We start from the raw sequence: 19,820 nt of genomic DNA, 5'->3' as shown, positions 1-19,820 counted from the left end.
AACAGACGCTTTAACCCAAAGACGTTCCAGAAGGACGCGTTTCTCAGAGAATGGAGAGATCCCGAAACTGGTGAGCACGCGGAGAGCAGCTCGGCGAGGCTTATGGGAGCCATGGTGACGGCATGCAAAGCCAGCATGAGGGAAACAAGGAGCCACCATCGGAACCTAGAACCAGTCTTCTGGTCTATCTCGCGGAAGCGCGTAGCGACTGCATGAGGGCCAGAAGGAGAGGGCGAGAGGTCGCCAAATATTGAGCAGAGGAGGCTGGAGTTCGCTTAGAGCCGCAGGGTATTAAAAAGGCTCATTAAGCAATCCAAGGAGAAGTGCTTCGTGGAACTTTGCGACTCAGCTGAGCAGGACCCGTGGGGTTCAGCATACAAAGTTGTAGTCAAAAAAATGGGCCAGGTTAACCCCTCGGCGCCGGAGAAGCTTCCCACATGAAGACGATCGTAGAGCACCTATTTCCAACAGTAACCTCAGTTCCACAGCGCGCGTACGCACAACCTGCAGACACATCACCGATCAGAATTCAGCCGGATGAAATCAAGAAAGTAGCCAGGGATATGCCCTAAGAGAAAGCACCGGGTCCGGACGGAATCCCAGATAGTGCCGTGAAGCTAGCCATGATCGAGCGCACAGGAGCTTTCGCAAACGTCTTCAACCAGTGTCTTGCGGAAAACACCTTCCCGGAGCGGTGGAAGATTCAAAAGCTGATTCTGCTACCTAAGCCGAACAAAGTACCGGAGGACCCGTCTCCATACAGGCCAAAATGCCTGATTGACTACTCAGGCAAGGCACTGGAACGATGCATCAGTCACAGACTGCAAGCGGCAATCTCAGCATTCGAGGTTCTGTCACCCATGCAGTTCGGCTTCAGAAAGGCGAAATCAACCATTGACGCGATCTCTGCACTTAAGGGCACTGCATCGAAGGCAATAGAAGGAACGAGATGGCGGGGAGGCAGCGTACCGGAGAGCTTGGTAGGCATTGTACAGTCCTACTTACGCGATCGCATCCTACTCTATGACACTAATAGAGGAGTGATGGAACACAAGATCACCTGTGGAGTTCCCCAAGGGTCTGTACTGGGACCGCTGCTCTGGAACGCCATGTATGACGGCGTCTTAAGGCTGACGTTACCAGGAAGATCGAATGTGATAGGCTTTGCGGACGATATAGCCATCGTTATTGTGGCCAAAACACTGCAAGACGCAGAGCGTCTTGGAGCGATGCAGTGGCAATCATCGAGGCTCTAAGCGGTAGGGCTCAATATAGCGCACCACAAATCTGAGGCAGTACTCATATCCAGCCGTAAGGAGGTAGACACAGCGAAAATTCAAGTCGGTGGCTGTACGATAACATCAACCAGAGCTATACGGTCATGAGTCATGATAGACACAAGACTGTCCTTCAGGGAACACCTCGCCGAAGCAAATAAAAAGCCCGCAAACGTCGCTAGAGCACTATTAAAAATAATGTTGAACACAAGGGGTCCAAAACAAGGGCGCAGAATACACCTTCAATCGGTAACTCGGTCGACAATGTTGTATGCCGTCCCAATATGGGCCGACGCAGTCGCAACGCAGTCATACAGGCAGGATCTCGAATCTACCTATAGAGTCTGTGCTCTGAGAGTCTGCTCCGGATTCCGCACAGTATCGGATGACGCAGCACTCGTCATCTCGGGAACGATCCCCATCGATTTGTTGGCAGTCGAGGCTAAGGAGATCCACGACGATATCGCCAATCTGGGAAGGCATTGCACTCCCTCACAATGGCGGGAAATTAAGGCGAAGGCAAGAGGAAAAAGCCTAGATGTGTTGCAAACTCGTTGGCAGCAATCAACCAAGGGACGCTGGACCCATCGAGTTATACCCGACATCAAAAAGTGGATGCCAAGACCACAAGGAGAGGTAAACTTCTGGCTGACCCAGATACTCAGCGGGTATGGTAGCTTTAGGAGCTACCTAACCAGGTAATCGCTGCGGTAGCTATGAAAGCTCTACGGACCCTAGAGAGTCAGAAAGAAGAGTCACAGAAAGAAATACTTAACGGGTATAATAGTCGGGATACTCGACTGTAGCGTTCCTGCAAGGCAAAGCCACGGTCTAGTACCGCAGAGTTATAAGGAATAAACCAACTCACATCTATCTTACATCTATCTATATCTATATCTATATCTATATCTATATCTATATCTATATCTATATCTATATCTATATCTATATCTATATCTATATCTATATCTATATCTATATCTATATCTATATCTATATCTATATCTATATCTATATCTATATCTATATCTATATCTATATCTATATCTATATCTATATCTATATCTATATCTATATCTATATCTATATCTATATCTATATCTATATCTATATCTATATCTATATCTATATCTATATCTATATCTATATCTATATCTATATCTATATCTATATCTATATCTATATCTATATCTATATCTATATCTATATCTATATCTATATCTATATCTATATCTATATCTATATCTATATCTATATCTATATCTATATCTATATCTATATCTATATCTATATCTATATCTATATCTATATCTATATCTATATCTATATCTATATCTATATCTATATCTATATCTATATCTATATCTATATCTATATCTATATCTATATCTATATCTATATCTATATCTATATCTATATCTATATCTATATCTATCATATCTATATCTATATCTATATCTATATCTATATCTATATCTATATCTATATCTATCTATATCTATATCTATATCTATATCTATATCTATATATATCTATATCTATATCTATATCTATATCTATATCTATATCTATATCTATATCTATATCTATATCTATATCTATATCTATATCTATATCTATATCTATATCTATATCTATATCTATATCTATATCTATATCTATATCTATATCTATATCTATATCTATATCTATATCTATATCTATATCTATATCTATATCTATATCTATATCTATATCTATATCTATATCTATATCTATATCTATATCTATATCTATATCTATATCTATATCTATATCTATATCTATATCTATATCTATATCTATATCTATATCTATATCTATATCTATATCTATATCTATATCTATATCTATATCTATATCTATATCTATATCTATATCTATATCTATATCTATATCTATATCTATATCTATATCTATATCTATATCTATATCTATATCTATATCTATATCTATATCTATATCTATATCTATATCTATATCTATATCTATATCTATATCTATATCTATATCTATATCTATATCTATATCTATATCTATATCTATATCTATATCTATATCTATATCTATATCTATATCTATATCTATATCTATATCTATATCTATATCTATATCTATATCTATATCTATATCTATATCTATATCTATATCTATATCTATATCTATATCTATATCTATATCTATATCTATATCTATATCTATATCTATATCTATATCTATATCTATATCTATATCTATATCTATATCTATATCTATATCTATATCTATATCTATATCTATATCTATATCTATATCTATATCTATATCTATATCTATATCTATATCTATATCTATATCTATATCTATATCTATATCTATATCTATATCTATATCTATATCTATATCTATATCTATATCTATATCTATATCTATATCTATATCTATATCTATATCTATATCTATATCTATATCTATATCTATATCTATATCTATATCTATATCTATATCTATATCTATATCTATATCTATATCTATATCTATATCTATATCTATATCTATATCTATATCTATATCTATATCTATATCTATATCTATATCTATATCTATATCTATATCTATATCTATATCTATATCTATATCTATATCTATATCTATATCTATATCTATATCTATATCTATATCTATATCTATATCTATATCTATATCTATATCTATATCTATATCTATATCTATATCTATATCTATATCTATATCTATATCTATATCTATATCTATATCTATATCTATATCTATATCTATATCTATATCTATATCTATATCTATATCTATATCTATATCTATATCTATATCTATATCTATATCTATATCTATATCTATATCTATATCTATATCTATATCTATATCTATATCTATATCTATATCTATATCTATATCTATATCTATATCTATATCTATATCTATATCTATATCTATATCTATATCTATATCTATATCTATATCTATATCTATATCTATATCTATATCTATATCTATATCTATATCTATATCTATATCTATATCTATATCTATATCTATATCTATATCTATATCTATATCTATATCTATATCTATATCTATATCTATATCTATATCTATATCTATATCTATATCTATATCTATATCTATATCTATATCTATATCTATATCTATATCTATATCTATATCTATATCTATATCTATATCTATATCTATATCTATATCTATATCTATATCTATATCTATATCTATATCTATATCTATATCTATATCTATATCTATATCTATATCTATATCTATATCTATATCTATATCTATATCTATATCTATATCTATATCTATATCTATATCTATATCTATATCTATATCTATATCTATATCTATATCTATATCTATATCTATATCTATATCTATATCTATATCTATATCTATATCTATATCTATATCTATATCTATATCTATATCTATATCTATATCTATATCTATATCTATATCTATATCTATATCTATATCTATATCTATATCTATATCTATATCTATATCTATATCTATATCTATATCTATATCTATATCTATATCTATATCTATATCTATATCTATATCTATATCTATATCTATATCTATATCTATATCTATATCTATATCTATATCTATATCTATATCTATATCTATATCTATATCTATATCTATATCTATATCTATATCTATATCTATATCTATATCTATATCTATATCTATATCTATATCTATATCTATATCTATATCTATATTTTAAAAAATTTTTTCCAAATCGTTAAAAATTCCTTTACTTAAACTGTAAGCCATCGGGCCGTTTTTATATCCGTTACTCGTAGAGTGATCGTTGAAAAGAATATAACAGGTAGAAGTGGGTGTTTTCAACCATATAAGGTATATATACTCTTATTCATGATTAATAGCCGTGTCGATCTTGCTATTTCCGTCGGTCCGACTGTCCGTCTGTATGAACGTCGAGATCTCGGAAACTATAAAAGCTAGAGATTTGGAATGCGGCATGAGCAAGTTTTATTTAAAACGGAGCCACGCCCACTCTAACGCCCACAAATCGCAAAAAAACTTAACACGTCTATCACGTCGTTCTGAGACATGTTGGCCGCCCTTCTGGCGCTGTTCGGCTTCTGACGGTAATCCCTGATGTAGAGAGACAGAAAGAAATACTGTTAACGGGTATAATAGTCGGGGAACTCGACTGTAGCGTTCGCTTATGTTTTTCTTACAAATGACGGTTTTCGCTACATCTATCGTATGGGAAAGAACGCCTTTCTATTGATACTTTAAAGTATAAAGGAGGATATAGCATCTACGGTGATTCTTTCAGGTCTTCATTTCGCGACTGCCCTTCGATTTGTAAAAGTTTGGTTGCTGCTTTCGAAAGAAAGCTTGGACCTTGTTTTATTCACTTAAAAAATTATTAAATCCATGAAGAGGTTTGGCTTTTTTGGATTTTTCTTCTTCGAGTAATGACATTAAGAACTAAGGATAAAGACAAATGCCGGCAAACGTTTTTTGTTTGCTTAAATTGAAGTTCAAAACGTATTATGTGGCACCACTGGAGTGACCGCTGATTGGTGTTTCAAAGTGAATGGCGATTTGAGACCGCGGTTTCGGTTAGGGGTTACCAAATAATTTATTTTATTAACTTAACTTTTTTAATGTTCAACTGTAATGGGGATCACGACTCACCAAACCTAGAGGAAGACCACTGTACAAAGCTATAATAACACCACGAAACAAGCTTAACTTTATCTCTCCAGGCAAGCCCGCATACTGGCCAACAGATCTTAAAAGTAGCCTGACTTGATTGATTTTGATGTTACCAGAAGAGTGCAGCAGTCTCATACATGCGTAGAACACTTATCAGATCTATCATCGGATCACTCTCTAATCTTATTTCAGTTCTATGACCATACACAGCTATCAGAACGACCACTTTTTCTAACTTCTAGTAAAACAGAATGGTTAAAATATAGAAGGTATGTAAGCACCCACATTGGTGATTGTCCAATCATTTCTGGTAACGAAGACATCGACATTTAAAAGCAGTCGTGCTTCTTAGTTTACTAAGGATCTGATTCGCAATAAGAGAAGGCTTCGGAGAGAGTGGCAATCTCATAGATCACCTGCCTCCAAGGAGCGATTAAAACTAGCCAACAACCTACTATGTAAAGCTTTAGAAGATGTGAGAAAGTATCCTTTATGGAGGGACTCTCTCCAAACAGTAAACGATATTCACCGCGGAAAGCTAAATCAAGCATATGCCCACTTATCGAGAGTGAATCACCTTTGCATACACAAACAGGAGATTGGGCTCACAGCAACGTAGAGAGGGCAATTTGCAAACCACTTTCAGCAACAAATAGCTTTGTGCTTCCATTAATCAGAAATCATGAAGCAATCCCGCCTATCATATTCGAATCAGAAAAAGTTACAAGAGTCATAAAATTTCAAGATAAAAAAATTGCGTCGGGACACGATTTTATCTCCTCTAAAATGATCATAGAATAGCCGAACTGTACAGTATATTTTCTCACCGTAATATTTAACAACATGATGAAGTCTGTAATCACAATGATCAACAAATCCGGAAAGGATTGGCTGCGAGCTATGTATTGCGCGACATTCAGGTGTTTTTTTTACACTTGAAAATAGGAACTAACTTAAACAAAATAAGCCTATTAGCTCCACAGCGGAGCGGAGACTTGAGGGAGAGTTGGAGCTGTTCGAAGGAACAATGGATGGATACATCTGGAGAAACTGCCGCGTTAGACTGTCAGAATTTAAAGAATGCCTACTTTGCGTGAACAGTAGTTAAAACTGAAATGTTTACACCACACAATACTTCTTCCAAAAAAAAAAACGCCTGAAAGACGAAAATATTATTTTAAAGACGGAACATTACGCAGCCAACAAAGTATTATACTCAGCAATCACTTTTTGTTTATTGTTTTTTGTATTTGGGATGCAACGAATGCAATAGTCGAAAAATACATTTTTTTCGCAGACTAAAAAGCATGTAGGCTACGTTAATATTCTACATTCAAGATAAAGTTGTTAAATTATTTTCGGTTTTAAGTCTCGAATTTTTATAATTTTTTGTATGGTGTATAAACTTTAGTGTTAGAACTGGAGATAAAAAATAAAAAATATATGTTATTTAACTTATATGTTTTTTTTACTTATTAAGAAAAGGCCCATATAAAAAATTTGGGGTGTAATTTTTTGAAGATGTTTGATTTTTGAAAGACTTCTTTGAATTAAATTTGTAAGCCAGTGTTATTGTTGCAAAATAAAGATAATATCAAGACAACCTTACCTCATAATAAGCCAGAAATCCGGCGGCTCTAGTGAATTCTCCAGCTTGGCCGGGCCCAGGAGCCTTGGCATGTAAGCCATTGTTGCTTGCATTTTCTAGAGTAAAGGATTGTCCGTATAGCGGCATGCCCATAACGATTTTTCGTGAAGGGGCTCCCTTTTCGATCCAATAATTTAGTGAGAAATTCTGCGAAATTTGATGGAATATGTATTCACAAAAGATCAAAGTCCCACATTTTTATGTTCTTACTGCGTTAAAATACTCAAAGTCATCGTCGGGATGATAGTACAGAGGTGCCACATGACCAGTTTTTTTGTCCCATTGCCCATGGAAGTCGTACGTCATCACAGCGATCCAATCAAATAAGCTAGATAGCTGGGGTACGTCGTATCCTGCATCAACAATTTTCTTGCTTGGCGAGACTGCAGTTGACAACAAGAGTCCACGAGGTCGGAACGCCTCGGAAAGCTCCCGAACCCAGGCAGTGAAACCCTCCTTCTCCTCGGCGAATCCCTTATTGCATTCCGTTTGCCAGCACACTGGATATTCCCAGTCTAGGTCAAGGCCCTCAAAGCCGTATTTCTCAATGAATTCCAGGGCGTGACGAACAAAACGTGCCCGGGCTGAGGGATTTCTTACTAAGCGACTATACTTATCTCCTTGCGAATCGTTCCAGCCGCCCAGCGCCAAGCTAACCTTGATACCCTTTCTTTTAAGGCTGCTTACCCTCGTGTAAAAGTTGTTGTCAATGTCGGCCCAGGAATCATGTGTGCGTAGGATCAGTTCGGAGTAGTCCAGCACCGCGAAGCCATAAACCACGTGAGTGCAAAGATCCGTGTTAATGTCGTCGGGAGTATACCGACCGAGGCCCTTGCGATACCAGGCCCAGTTGGTGAAGTAGCACACGACTTTGTAGTAGCCGTCAAGGGGCTTGAGCTCTGGCCTATCTGTAGCGTAGGTTGGTCGCGGGATGTTGCTGGGCCTTTGGGTAGTAGGTGCAGGCTTGGGTAGTGGCGGAGGTTTTGGAGTAGCACTTGATTCTGATCCTCCGCTGCTATTACCAGCATTCTGATTGCACTTGGCTGCTTCTGGCCAGTCGCAGTTTCCGATCGCTTGGCTGTAGTGCAGCCCCGGCGGACAGTCACCCGCCTGAAGGCGGTTCCATAAGCAAAATAGATATTTGGAACAGTTTGTCGGATAGGGTACTCGCTCTTCGCCCTTGCAAGGATCCTCCTCGTTTGCGCGACTTTCCTGAATGATTTTCAAGTATTTCTGGCTTGTCACGCACTGCACGTTCTCTGGCCAGTCGCAGATCTTACGGATTGCGTCCCAGTGCAAATTTCCGCCACATTCATTGGGTATCAGGGCTCCATTAACGCAGATGTAGTATATCCCACAGTTCCTGTGAGTGTAGTACTCCCCCTCGTTGCAACTGGCCGATAAGGGTGGGCGCGATGAAGTGCTGCCGAGCTGATGGTGCGCGGCCGGCTTTGTCGGTTTCCTACTGGGTCTTGAAGTTGTTGTTTTTTTTTTTGGCTTTTTAGAAGCTGGAGCTGGTTTTGGGCTAGCAGTGCTCGACTCCTGACCGCGGCTTTCTAAGCACTGAGCGGATGACGGCCAGTCACAGCCCTTTACCTTGTTGTTCCAGTGAAGACCGCCAGGACAGAATTGCTGACGCAACTCCCCGGCAATAATACAGTGGTAGTAAGCATTGCAATTCTTTAAGTCAGCGTAGAATTCGCCGCTCACGCAGTTAAAGGGCTTTACCAACGGGTAAATCACTGCTGGCACCGGGATCGTAGTGTGGGACGGTCTGGAGGTTGATTTAGTCGGCTTGCTCGGACGTCTTGTAGTCGAGCTCCACCAGGATATGGTGCTGATGGCAGTGCTGCTATAACTAGGCTTTGGCTTTTTCGTAGTGTTAAGCGGTGGGCTACTGCTTGAATCCAAGTTCTGCCCGGATGTTGTGTGTTCGTGATTTGGTACCGATCCTGCAGAGCCATCGCTACTGATTGTTGTCATATGGGGAGGCATGGGAGTAACTACTGACGGTGGACGCTCACAGTTCATTTGAATAGGCGGTTCCGAGTTTAAGCGACCCAATGCCCGGTTAATAGCCTTCAGGAGCGGGTAAGTCTCGGTGCAACAACGGTTTTGAAAGTCGTCAAGGTCGACAGTCCACGCTGCCACTCCGGCAAAGTTGTTATTGGACGCGTATTGGGCCTTTGCTGCGACACTGGTCTGATCTTCGTAACCCACCCACTGGTCCTTCAGCATTGCATAAGGACCAGATTTCCGGTTTGCATCCCGACCACTCATCCACTTAGACTCTCTAATGCGGTGGCAGATCTCATAGAAAGCCAGCATTCCCGGCTGTCTTGTCATTTCGCCAGATTCTCCAGGTCCTGTGGCTGGAACACCTTCTCCCGCCAGCTTAAGACTACTTCTTTCTAAAGTAAAACTCTGGCCATAGAATGGTATGCTTAATACAAGTTTTTCTCTCTGTGCGCCCATTTTTAAAAGCAGTTTCATGGTATAGTCAGTGTTGTACTGCGGATATTTGTCGGATGAAGACCCGTAAAGCGGACTTACATGACCAGTCTGGCGCTCCCAGGCGCCATGGTAGTCGTAGGTCATTACTGTCAAGTAGTCCACTATATCTGACAAAGCGGGAAACTCGTATGCTTCTGTTATAATTTCCTTATAACCCGAGATGGCAACTCCCAGCTGAAAATTAGGATTAACACGCTGGAATTCCGTACGCAGCTCACGAAGAAGCTTGGTCAGGTTTGGCCTGTCGCTCACAGGTCCCTTTGAGCAGTCGCTTTGCCAGCACTTCGGGTAGTTCCAGTCTAGGTGCAGTCCGCTGAACCCGTGACGTTGCAGGAAACTTGCAGCGCTAGATGCAAAGACCCGTCGTTTGATATCGTCACTGGCCAGGCGGGAGTACTTGGAGCCGCTAGAATCCGTCCATCCACCCAAAGCGATAAGTACGGGGACTCCCAACGAAGTCGCTCGGCGATAAAATTGGTTATCCAAGTCAACCCATGGATCGAACTCTCGAATGGTCAGCTGGTCGGGGTCCAGGGAGGCGAACGAATAGATAATGACGGAACAGAGCTTGGTGTCTATCTTCTCAGGAACGAAATCACCTTTTCGGTAGAATGCCCAGTTTGACATATAACAAAGTACTTTTGTAGCCATGTTGAAGTCCTTTCTCTTTATCTCCGCCAGTGCCCCATAGGCGGACTGCGGAATTTTGAGACCTTCCTTTCCCAGTGCGCCGTATGGCAGCTGATTTACGTACCGATCAAGTTCATCGATTTGCTCCAGCTGTCCGACATTCACCTCTTTAAGTAATTCCTGATGCGGGGATCCGGCTCGGTATGGCTTTGGATAGGTGTCATCTGACTTTCCTGGAGCCATAAAAGCGGCGTATTTGTCGGAAACGATTAAAGCATCTTGCTTTTCTAACACTTTTAACTTATTAGGCTTCAGTTCTGCATCTAAATTGCTTATCTTGACATAATCTTCAAAGTTGGTGAAGAACTCCATGTTCTCAATATTTTCTTTGTCACTAGGCGTTGACTCTACGGAATCGCGCACGAAAGTACGTATGCCGGAAGACTCCCTCAGCTTTGCCACATTTCTCTGATTAAGCGTAGGAACACTCTCTACGGCACTGCGCAAAGGTAGAAATGTGTCGCCAAAATCGGATGGCGCACTAAAACGAATTAGATGACCGTCGTCCAATGGTATGCTTTCCACTGCGGAGCGAACGAATGCGGGGGTGTAGTTTGAAATCAAATGAACCTCCTGTGTTTCGATGCGAATGTGGGCCTCAACTGCCAATGTTGCCATCATGGCTAAATACACCTGTTGAAAGATACGATGAACCACAGGATTCATGAAAAAAATGTATGGGTTACTGTTTAACTCACCAGAATCCTACAGGGTGCAGTGACCCGCATTTTTATACTTTTTATTTCCCCTAGAAAAATACAATAAGTTACATTTAATAAGAACTATTTATAAATCTTATAATATATTTTAGTTGATTGTCAAAAAAGTAACACGAATCTATTTTGTTTATTCAAAGTAGTACATTTAACATTTCTTTTACCTAAAAATGTTACTCAAACCGTTGTGACTAACGCAATAAATATAAGTCTTTGATTGTAGCGTTGAATATAAATAAATAAAATGAAAAATTAAAAAATCTGAAACGAGATTTTCTTCAAAGAAAGTGTGTGTGTGTTGTTAGTGTGGTAGAAATAGTATCTAGTTATATTTTAAGGAAATTTTAATCGTATGTTGAACAATTGAAATATATATATCTCAGGTAATATGAGTTTATGTTAATACAAAAAGTTTTGTCGATATCCCGGAAATCTTTTTTTTTATTTATTTATCTTTTCCTGGCAGCTATGTTATACGGATGTCCGACTTTTAAAAAAAATTAAACCTGTTTTCTAATACCGTTAATATACCGTTATTGTTTACTTTTATACCCTTGCAGAGGGTATTATAATTTCAGTCAGAAGTTTGCAACGCAGTGAAGGAGACATCTCCGACCCTATAAAGTATATATATTCTTGATCAGCATCACTAGGAGAGTCGATCTAGCCATGTCTGTCTGTCCGTCCGTCTGTCCGTATGTTTTTACGCAAACTTGTCTCTCAGTTTTAATGCTATCTGCAAGAAACTGTTTCAAAAGTTGTCTTTTTGTTGCAAGTAGTATATAAGTCGGAAGGAGCCGGACCGGTCGACCATATCATATAGCTCTCATAGGAACAATCGAGGAAGAAAAGAAAAAGTATATTACTTTGCTGTATTTTATTTTTTTTTAATAGTTCTTTGATGCTTTATTATTTTGAAATTTCGGTTTATATCATATAGCTTAAATAGAACCATCGGAATTTAAACAAAAAATCAAAAATAATAACTTCTATAATTTTAAATTTTCCTTTGTAATTCTTTTGGACATATAAATGGTTTAATAATTCAGAATTACGCTTTTAATTTATTTTAAATCGGAAAACGATGTCATAAAACTGCCATAGGAACGATCGAATAATTTAAGTGATCATCATCATTGCTTTAATGGTTTTTAATGGTCACTCATATAACGCGAAATGTAGATGTTTAGTTTTTGCAATAACTGCAAGGAAGGAAGATTGCTTTCTTTATTGTTGTATTTCCTTTTATTTTGTTAAACACTTTATTCACTTGACAAGATGTATATATTTTTTTTAAGTTTATACACAAAAACACAGCAAGTCGCGAAAAATGCAAAGGAAAGGTTAAAATCAGCGCTTATCTATGTATATTATGTTTTTGTTTTTCATTTGTTTTTCAAGCGCACCCTTTGTTCAGTTACATTTTGCAATTACAGTGGGAAAGGTATTTTCAACTAGTCAACTCTTAACCACACAATGAATATGTGGTATAAGAGTCATTATTTAGCATAAAATGTCATTATTTAGCATTTAGCGCTTTTTAAGTCCAATAGATTTTCACAACACCATGTTTGAAAGGCATTCAGATCCGTTTGTAAATCTGAACTGCGGAAAATATCGCAATATGCCTGTATAGCTTAACGTCATCTGCGTACATAAGGACCGCGCATCCTTTGTTAAGACTAAAGGGAGATCATTAAAAAATAATGTTAGAAGAAGTGGAAGTAACTTGGATTATCGCTTAAGATGTGACTCACACACAGCACCAAGAGCCCTGTGAGAGAGACAAATGATAGCCTCTCTTCCGCTCGGTATCTGCGTAGGCCATAGAAAAGACAAGAATAAGAATCTTGAAAAAAAAAAATTGGAATAATAAAACTGCTTTAATTCAGAACTCAATTGAGGTTGTTTCATTCATTTGACAATCACTAACATTTTGGACCTTGGACAACTCTGTAATTTTCTCCCACCAGTGGTACTCAAAGCTAAGGCCAGCACCTAAACTATTGCAATGGTCGCTTGAAATAATTGGCTCTTGTTTTCCCACACCAGTCACTATGGGGCCACCGACATCATTTTTTGGCAAAAACCCATTTTTTAAAAATCGTTAAATATGTAATTTTTTAATCGCGATGGATAGGAATAACCCTAATCTTAAATGTTGCAAACTCAAAATTTTAGCAAAGCGCATTACTGTTAAGCTATCAGCTGTTAAAGTCAGCTGTTGGTGCAACTTGAAACGAGTGCTGTTTAATCGTAAATTTTTCATCCAAATGTAACACTAAAAAAGAATTAAAGAAACCAATTCAAGTGCAGTTTTTTGGCATGCAGTCCAACAATAGTGGCTTGTAATATGTTTTTGTAAACGTGAATTGTAGATATTCATTGTGGTGTCGCTGCAATCTTGTGAAAGGTAAAACGCCAAAAAAACTAAAAGCTTGTAGTGATTTGCTATTTTTAAATAGAGCTACAAAGTGATTTAAGCACTTTCAAGCTCTAAAACTTGTTACATGTTGTTGATTAACCAATTATTTTTCTATTCTGTTAGTATATTATATTAAATTTTTAACCACAAATTTGCTGACTCCGAATTGCTTAACATATGGAAAGCAGAGGCGACAAAGAGTGCAAAGGAGATTGCCATTTTCGAATTTATGAAAGCGTCAATACGTGGACCTTGTTTCAAGCAAGATGGAGCAATTTTTAACAAAGAAGTATGAAAAGTGCAAAAGAGATTTAAATCTATTGAAAATTAAATCTTGAAAATAACTTCTCCCAAAAGAAAGAGAATATCCTAATAAAAAGCTAAGAACACGCCAATTATATTTCCAAACGTTTATTTTTTAACATAATTTTCTGAATACAAATAAAAAATGTATTAATATCTAGAAAATTGCTTCGTTTTTAAGTAATTAATTAATGCCACAAAAAGTAGTCGTATAAATTACAAATTTAAAAAAGCAAAACGACAAAAAATAGTATTCTATTTTTTTTTTTAATATAAATAAAACAAAAAATAATTCAAAATTTTTTGTGAAACTGTGATCGAGTAAACGACAAGTTTAAAATAAAAATTAATTTTGCCATTGAGCAATTATATTTTTTTTGTCGTTTTCGGGGTCTGAAACATCCAAAAAGTTCTAAGAAAAAAAAAAACAAACCCAACTTTTTCAGGGCATAAATAAAAAAGTTGAAAAGGGACTATCATTGTCAAACAAAAATGAGATAAAAGAAATACCTAAAGTTGTTTGAAACCCATTAAGCACACCAAAAACACTAGTATACAAATTTATATCGATAAAATCCTCCAGAGATCAAACCTTGATATCCCGGTGCAGATGGAAGCATTTTTTTAAGTGTAAATAACGTTTTTCATCTATTTTCATGCTAATTTTATTTTGTATCTCCAGATCTGCTTAACTATGTAGAAATAGATAATTCTTCAACTCTCCCATACGAGTCATAAAGATAGACTTCCGAATATAGATGCTAGAGCTCGACAAACTAAGAATTTGCTAAAACTGAAAACATAACATAAATTATTTTCTAACAAGAAAGAAAGCAAACTTCGGCAAGCCGAAGTTCATATACCCTTGCAGCTATTGCATAAATTAAATACTTTTGAAAACATTTAAATTATGATTTACTTGAGTATATGCTGAAAAACATTGAAGCTATGATGATTTGCAGCTCAACTATTAGATAGTTAATTTATATATTTTTAGACGTTCTATTTTGATAAAATTCTGACAGACGGACAGACGGACGGACAGACGGACTTGGCTAGATCGACTCTCCTAGTGATGCTGATCAAGAATATATATACTTTATAGGGTCGGAGATGTCTCCTTCACTGCGTTGCAAACTTCTGACTGAAATTATAATACCCTCTGCAAGGGTATAAAAACACACATAAATATATATATATATATATATATATATATATATATATATATATATATAAGTTAACACCCAAAATAATACAATTTCTCAGACAGAGGAAATGAGTAAGCATTGATTGCACAACAAACAGCAAAGCAATGCCCTCAATAATAGAGTTTCCCAAACCGAAGAAGAAAGCATTAATTGCACAACTAACAGCAAAGCAATGCTCTCAATAAAGTTCTAACGAACTTAGCTTGCACCTTTTGGTCAGCGATCGTGGGAATGCAGAATAGCCAATTTCCAAAGTTGATCGAACTCAACTTAGTGCATACAACAAAAACTATAATTAAAATGCACTGGCCAATTACAATTAAGTTTGGCCAACGGCGACGGCGACCAAGAGCAGCAACCAATAATATGAAAGAACGTCAGCAGAAACATCAACAGCGGCAGAGACGGCGGCAGCGATGGAGCGACGCGTAGCTATAAAAACAATTGTTTAATCTAAGTAAGTTAGTTCTTAATCCAACTCAATAAAGGAAAGTTTGATTTTTTTATATAAAAATCATAACCAATCTTTTAACTGGCGCCCGAACAGGGACCTGATTAAAACCGCGAAAGGATAACAAGTTCCGCGTCTCGCGAAGTTCAGAAAGTAAAAAATTCTGACGTTTCGTTTCAAACCTCCGCCTAATCAGTGAGAAGTAAAAAAACCAAAAATCCCGAGATTCGGAAGTGCAAAAGTGCCGTTTAAAAAACGCCGCAAATTGTCACTCCTGAAAAAAAACAGGACTTGTACCCGGTGGAATAATCAGGCCAAATTTTATCGCCGTGATCCCTTTAGTATCCGTTCGAAGGGAACGTGAATTAAGGTACAGAGAAGGCCCCTTAGTAAACTCACACTCAGGAGAGATCGTTGCAGAGTGAGATAAAACGGAATCTGCCGAGCCTGTCATCACGAGAGCACGCCGAGATATGTTACTACTGTAAGAATAGTTTTAAGCAATTTATTAACAAAAACAAAAAAATATTTAATCGAAAAATATTCAAAGAAGAAAAAGTTTTACCCAAATATAAAGTGTAGAAGACATATTTTAGTAAGTTAAAAAGAAAAAATCCAAAATATAGGGAAAATAAAAATTCCCACACAATAATTACAGAGGTAATAAAAAATCGCACACCCTAATTCTTAGAAGACAACTTCCGAATTCTGAATAACTAAAATTAAAAAAATTAAATTAAACTTTTCGCTGCTCATATATCCATACCCAAAATGACCGAACAAGATTTGGCAGACAGACTCGCGAATCTTACCGGACCCTCATCAGCCAGTTCCACACAAATAAACACACGAATCATGACCGAGAGGGACATTGAGGAGAAAATAAAAACAATCTTAGAGACAAATCTCAGTAGACTAGTAAAGGAAATACTTAATCCAAATAAAGATTTTTCCAAATATACAGACCAAACGATTAAAAGAGAATTAACGCACAATCTTAGTGAGTTAGATAAATTACCAGACATTGTTCGGACACTTAGAGACTTTTCAGGAAACAAAAGTGAATATTCATCATGGAGGAAAAGTGTCGAGAGGGTGTTAAAAATCTATGAAAACAGAATAGGTTCACCAAAATATTATGGAATTCTTTTAGCAATCCGTAACAAAATTACTGGTCAAGCGGACGCAGTATTAGAATCATATAATACCCCCTTAGATTGGACAGCTATTTCAAAATGCCTAACAGCGCATTTCGCCGACAAGCGCGACTTAAAGACCTTAGAATATCAACTATATGCTCTTAACCAAGGTAACAATACTATAGATGAATATTATCAGGCAGTCTATCAACAATTATCACTAATTCTGAACCAAATTGGCAGCTTAGATGCCTCACAAGAAACTATACAATCTCTGACAGCCATGTATAGGGAAAAAGCCTTAGACACTTTTGTCAGAGGACTTAATGGAAACCTGGCACAATTGCTGGCCATTAAAGAACCACATGACTTAGGACACGCTCTACATTTATGCAGTCTGCTAGAGAATCAAAATGCTAGGAATAACCAGACACCAAAAACTCCGTATTTAGGGAGGGCACCCATGCTACCACCTAAACCTCAACAACCATATCGGATGGTAGCCGTCAAACAAAATTTCCATCCGCATCTCTACCATAACCCAAACCAATCCGGAAAACCCCTAATTACTCAAACTAACCAATTCAAATCTTATAGTCAACCTTATACAAACCAATCCGGTGTAGTAGCGTCCTATAACATACCAAAACCTCCGCCACGACCACAACCGAAACCGGTACCTATGGACGTAGATCAGTCAGTTCGATCACGTCATATAAATTATATGAACAAACCAGCAAATAATGATTATGCAGGGAAAAGACCTCTCAGCACCGCTAATGCCCCAAATAATAATAAGATGCCAAGACAGTTCCATATTCAACCAGAGACAGGAAGTAACGCGCAGCAAAATTCAGATGAAGCTTCATCAAGTTCAGAACAAGAGTATTATCAGTTGGCAGAAGAAAATAACGTTAACGAACTTCAGGAGGAATATGTATGGCAAAGCGATAACGAACAACAAGAATACATAGATATGTCAGAACTTTATTTTTTAGAATAAATCGTTCCTCACTACCTTACTTTAAAGTAACCACGGGGAACGGAAAAATTCTAAAATTCTTAATCGACACGGGCTCTAATCAAAATTATATTCAAAATCAATTAGTACCAAATCCAAAGCCAAATGAGAACACTTTTTCAGTTAGTTCAGTCGGTGGTAACAATAAAATAACACAACACGCAATACTTAAGCTCGCTAATATTTCGGATACACCCATGAAATTCTTTTTACTAGACACCCTGAAAACCTTTCATGGTATCTTGGGCAATGACACAATGAAAAGACTAGGAGCAATAATAGATGTAAAAAATGATATATTAATTCTCGGAAATAAACGCAAAATTAAAATTCATCAACTAGCGACACAAGCAGTAAATACAATTGGACCGCAAGTCAGCCATATGACCGAGTCACAAAAATCAATAATAAAACTCCTCGTACAAAGCCACAAAATCCTCTTCGCAGATCCCGATTCAAAGTTAGCATACACAACTAAAGTAGTAGGTGAGATCAGAACTTCATCAGATTCTCCAGTTTACGGAAAACATTACCCATACCCAATATCACTCAAACAAGAGGTAGAAAAACAAATAACTGAGATGCTAAGAGATGGTATTATAAGACCTTCAAGATCACCATATAACGCACCAGTCTGGGTAGTTCCGAAAAAGTCCGGCCAGTCCGAAGAAAAAAAGTACAGATTAGTAATTGATTATAGGAAACTTAATGAAATTACTATCTCAGATCGGTATCCCATACCCGAAATTGGAGAAATTATTGCGCAACTCGGGGACAACAAATATTTTTCGGTATTAGATCTTAAGAGCGGTTTTCATCAAATACCACTGAAAGATACAGACATAGAAAAAACAGCATTCGCGGTAAATGGCGGAAAATATGAATTTACGAGACTCCCATTCGGTTTGAAAAATTCCCCTTCCATTTTTCAAAGAGCGTTAGACGACATATTGAGAGAATACATAGGGAAAATTTGCTATGTATACGTTGATGATATTATAGTCTTTAGCAAAAACGAAGTGGAGCACGGCAAAAACTTGGAAAGAGTATTTTCAACGCTACAAAACGCAAATATGAGGGTTCAAATAGAGAAATGCCATTTTTTTTAAAAACGAAGTAGACTTCTTGGGGTACACAATATCAGAAAATGGAGTAAAAACCAACATAGATAAAATAAAAGCGATTACAAAATTTCCAGTCCCAAAAACATTAAAAGATCTCCGTTCCTTTTTGGGCATGACAGGTTATTATAGGCGGTTCATAAAAGATTACGCCAAAATAGCAAAACCCCTAACCATTCTTCTAAGAGGCGAAGAATGCCGGATATCTAAGACCAAGTCAAGCAGAACTGCTATCAACTTGAGCAAAGATGCGATTACAGCATTCGAGAAACTTAAAAATACTCTCGTCTCCAGGGAGGTTACCCTTGCCTATCCAGATTTCGGAAAAGAATTTCAATTGACTACTGACGCTCAAGTTACGCAATAGGCGCAGTATTGGAACAAAATCATAGGCCAATAACGTTCATTTCACGCACCCTGTCAAAGACTGAAGAGAACTACGCAACTAACGAAAGAGAGATGCTCGCGATCGTTTGGGCGCTCCAAAGTTTAAGACATTATCTTTACGGGTATTCAAAAGTGGTAATATACACGGATCACCAACCCTTGAGT

General features: G+C 36.9%; 1 protein-coding gene across 2 annotated transcripts in view; it reads right to left on the bottom strand.

Moving 5' to 3' along the window:
* LOC108145588 (probable chitinase 10) overlaps positions 1–19,820 on the bottom strand; it is a 129,200-nt gene that overhangs the window by 55,196 nt on the left and 54,184 nt on the right. For both annotated transcript variants that reach the window (XM_041710078.1, XM_041710079.1), the window contains exons 2-4: positions 11,583–11,632; positions 7,891–11,517; positions 7,642–7,827 (exon numbers count right to left, since the gene is read on the bottom strand). In XM_041710078.1, the coding sequence (XP_041566012.1) occupies positions 7,642–7,827; positions 7,891–11,517; positions 11,583–11,612 (3,843 nt within the window). In that variant the 5' untranslated portion in view covers positions 11,613–11,632. The remainder of the gene's footprint in view (positions 1–7,641; positions 7,828–7,890; positions 11,518–11,582; positions 11,633–19,820) is intronic.

This window comes from Drosophila elegans, unplaced genomic scaffold, assembly GCF_018152505.1.
Source record: "Drosophila elegans isolate 14027-0461.03 unplaced genomic scaffold, ASM1815250v1 contig_753, whole genome shotgun sequence".
NCBI classification, from domain to species: Eukaryota; Metazoa; Arthropoda; class Insecta; order Diptera; family Drosophilidae; genus Drosophila; species Drosophila elegans.
The sequence above is the reverse complement of the archived record's forward strand: the minus strand, read 5'-3'. Positions and strand labels throughout refer to the sequence as shown.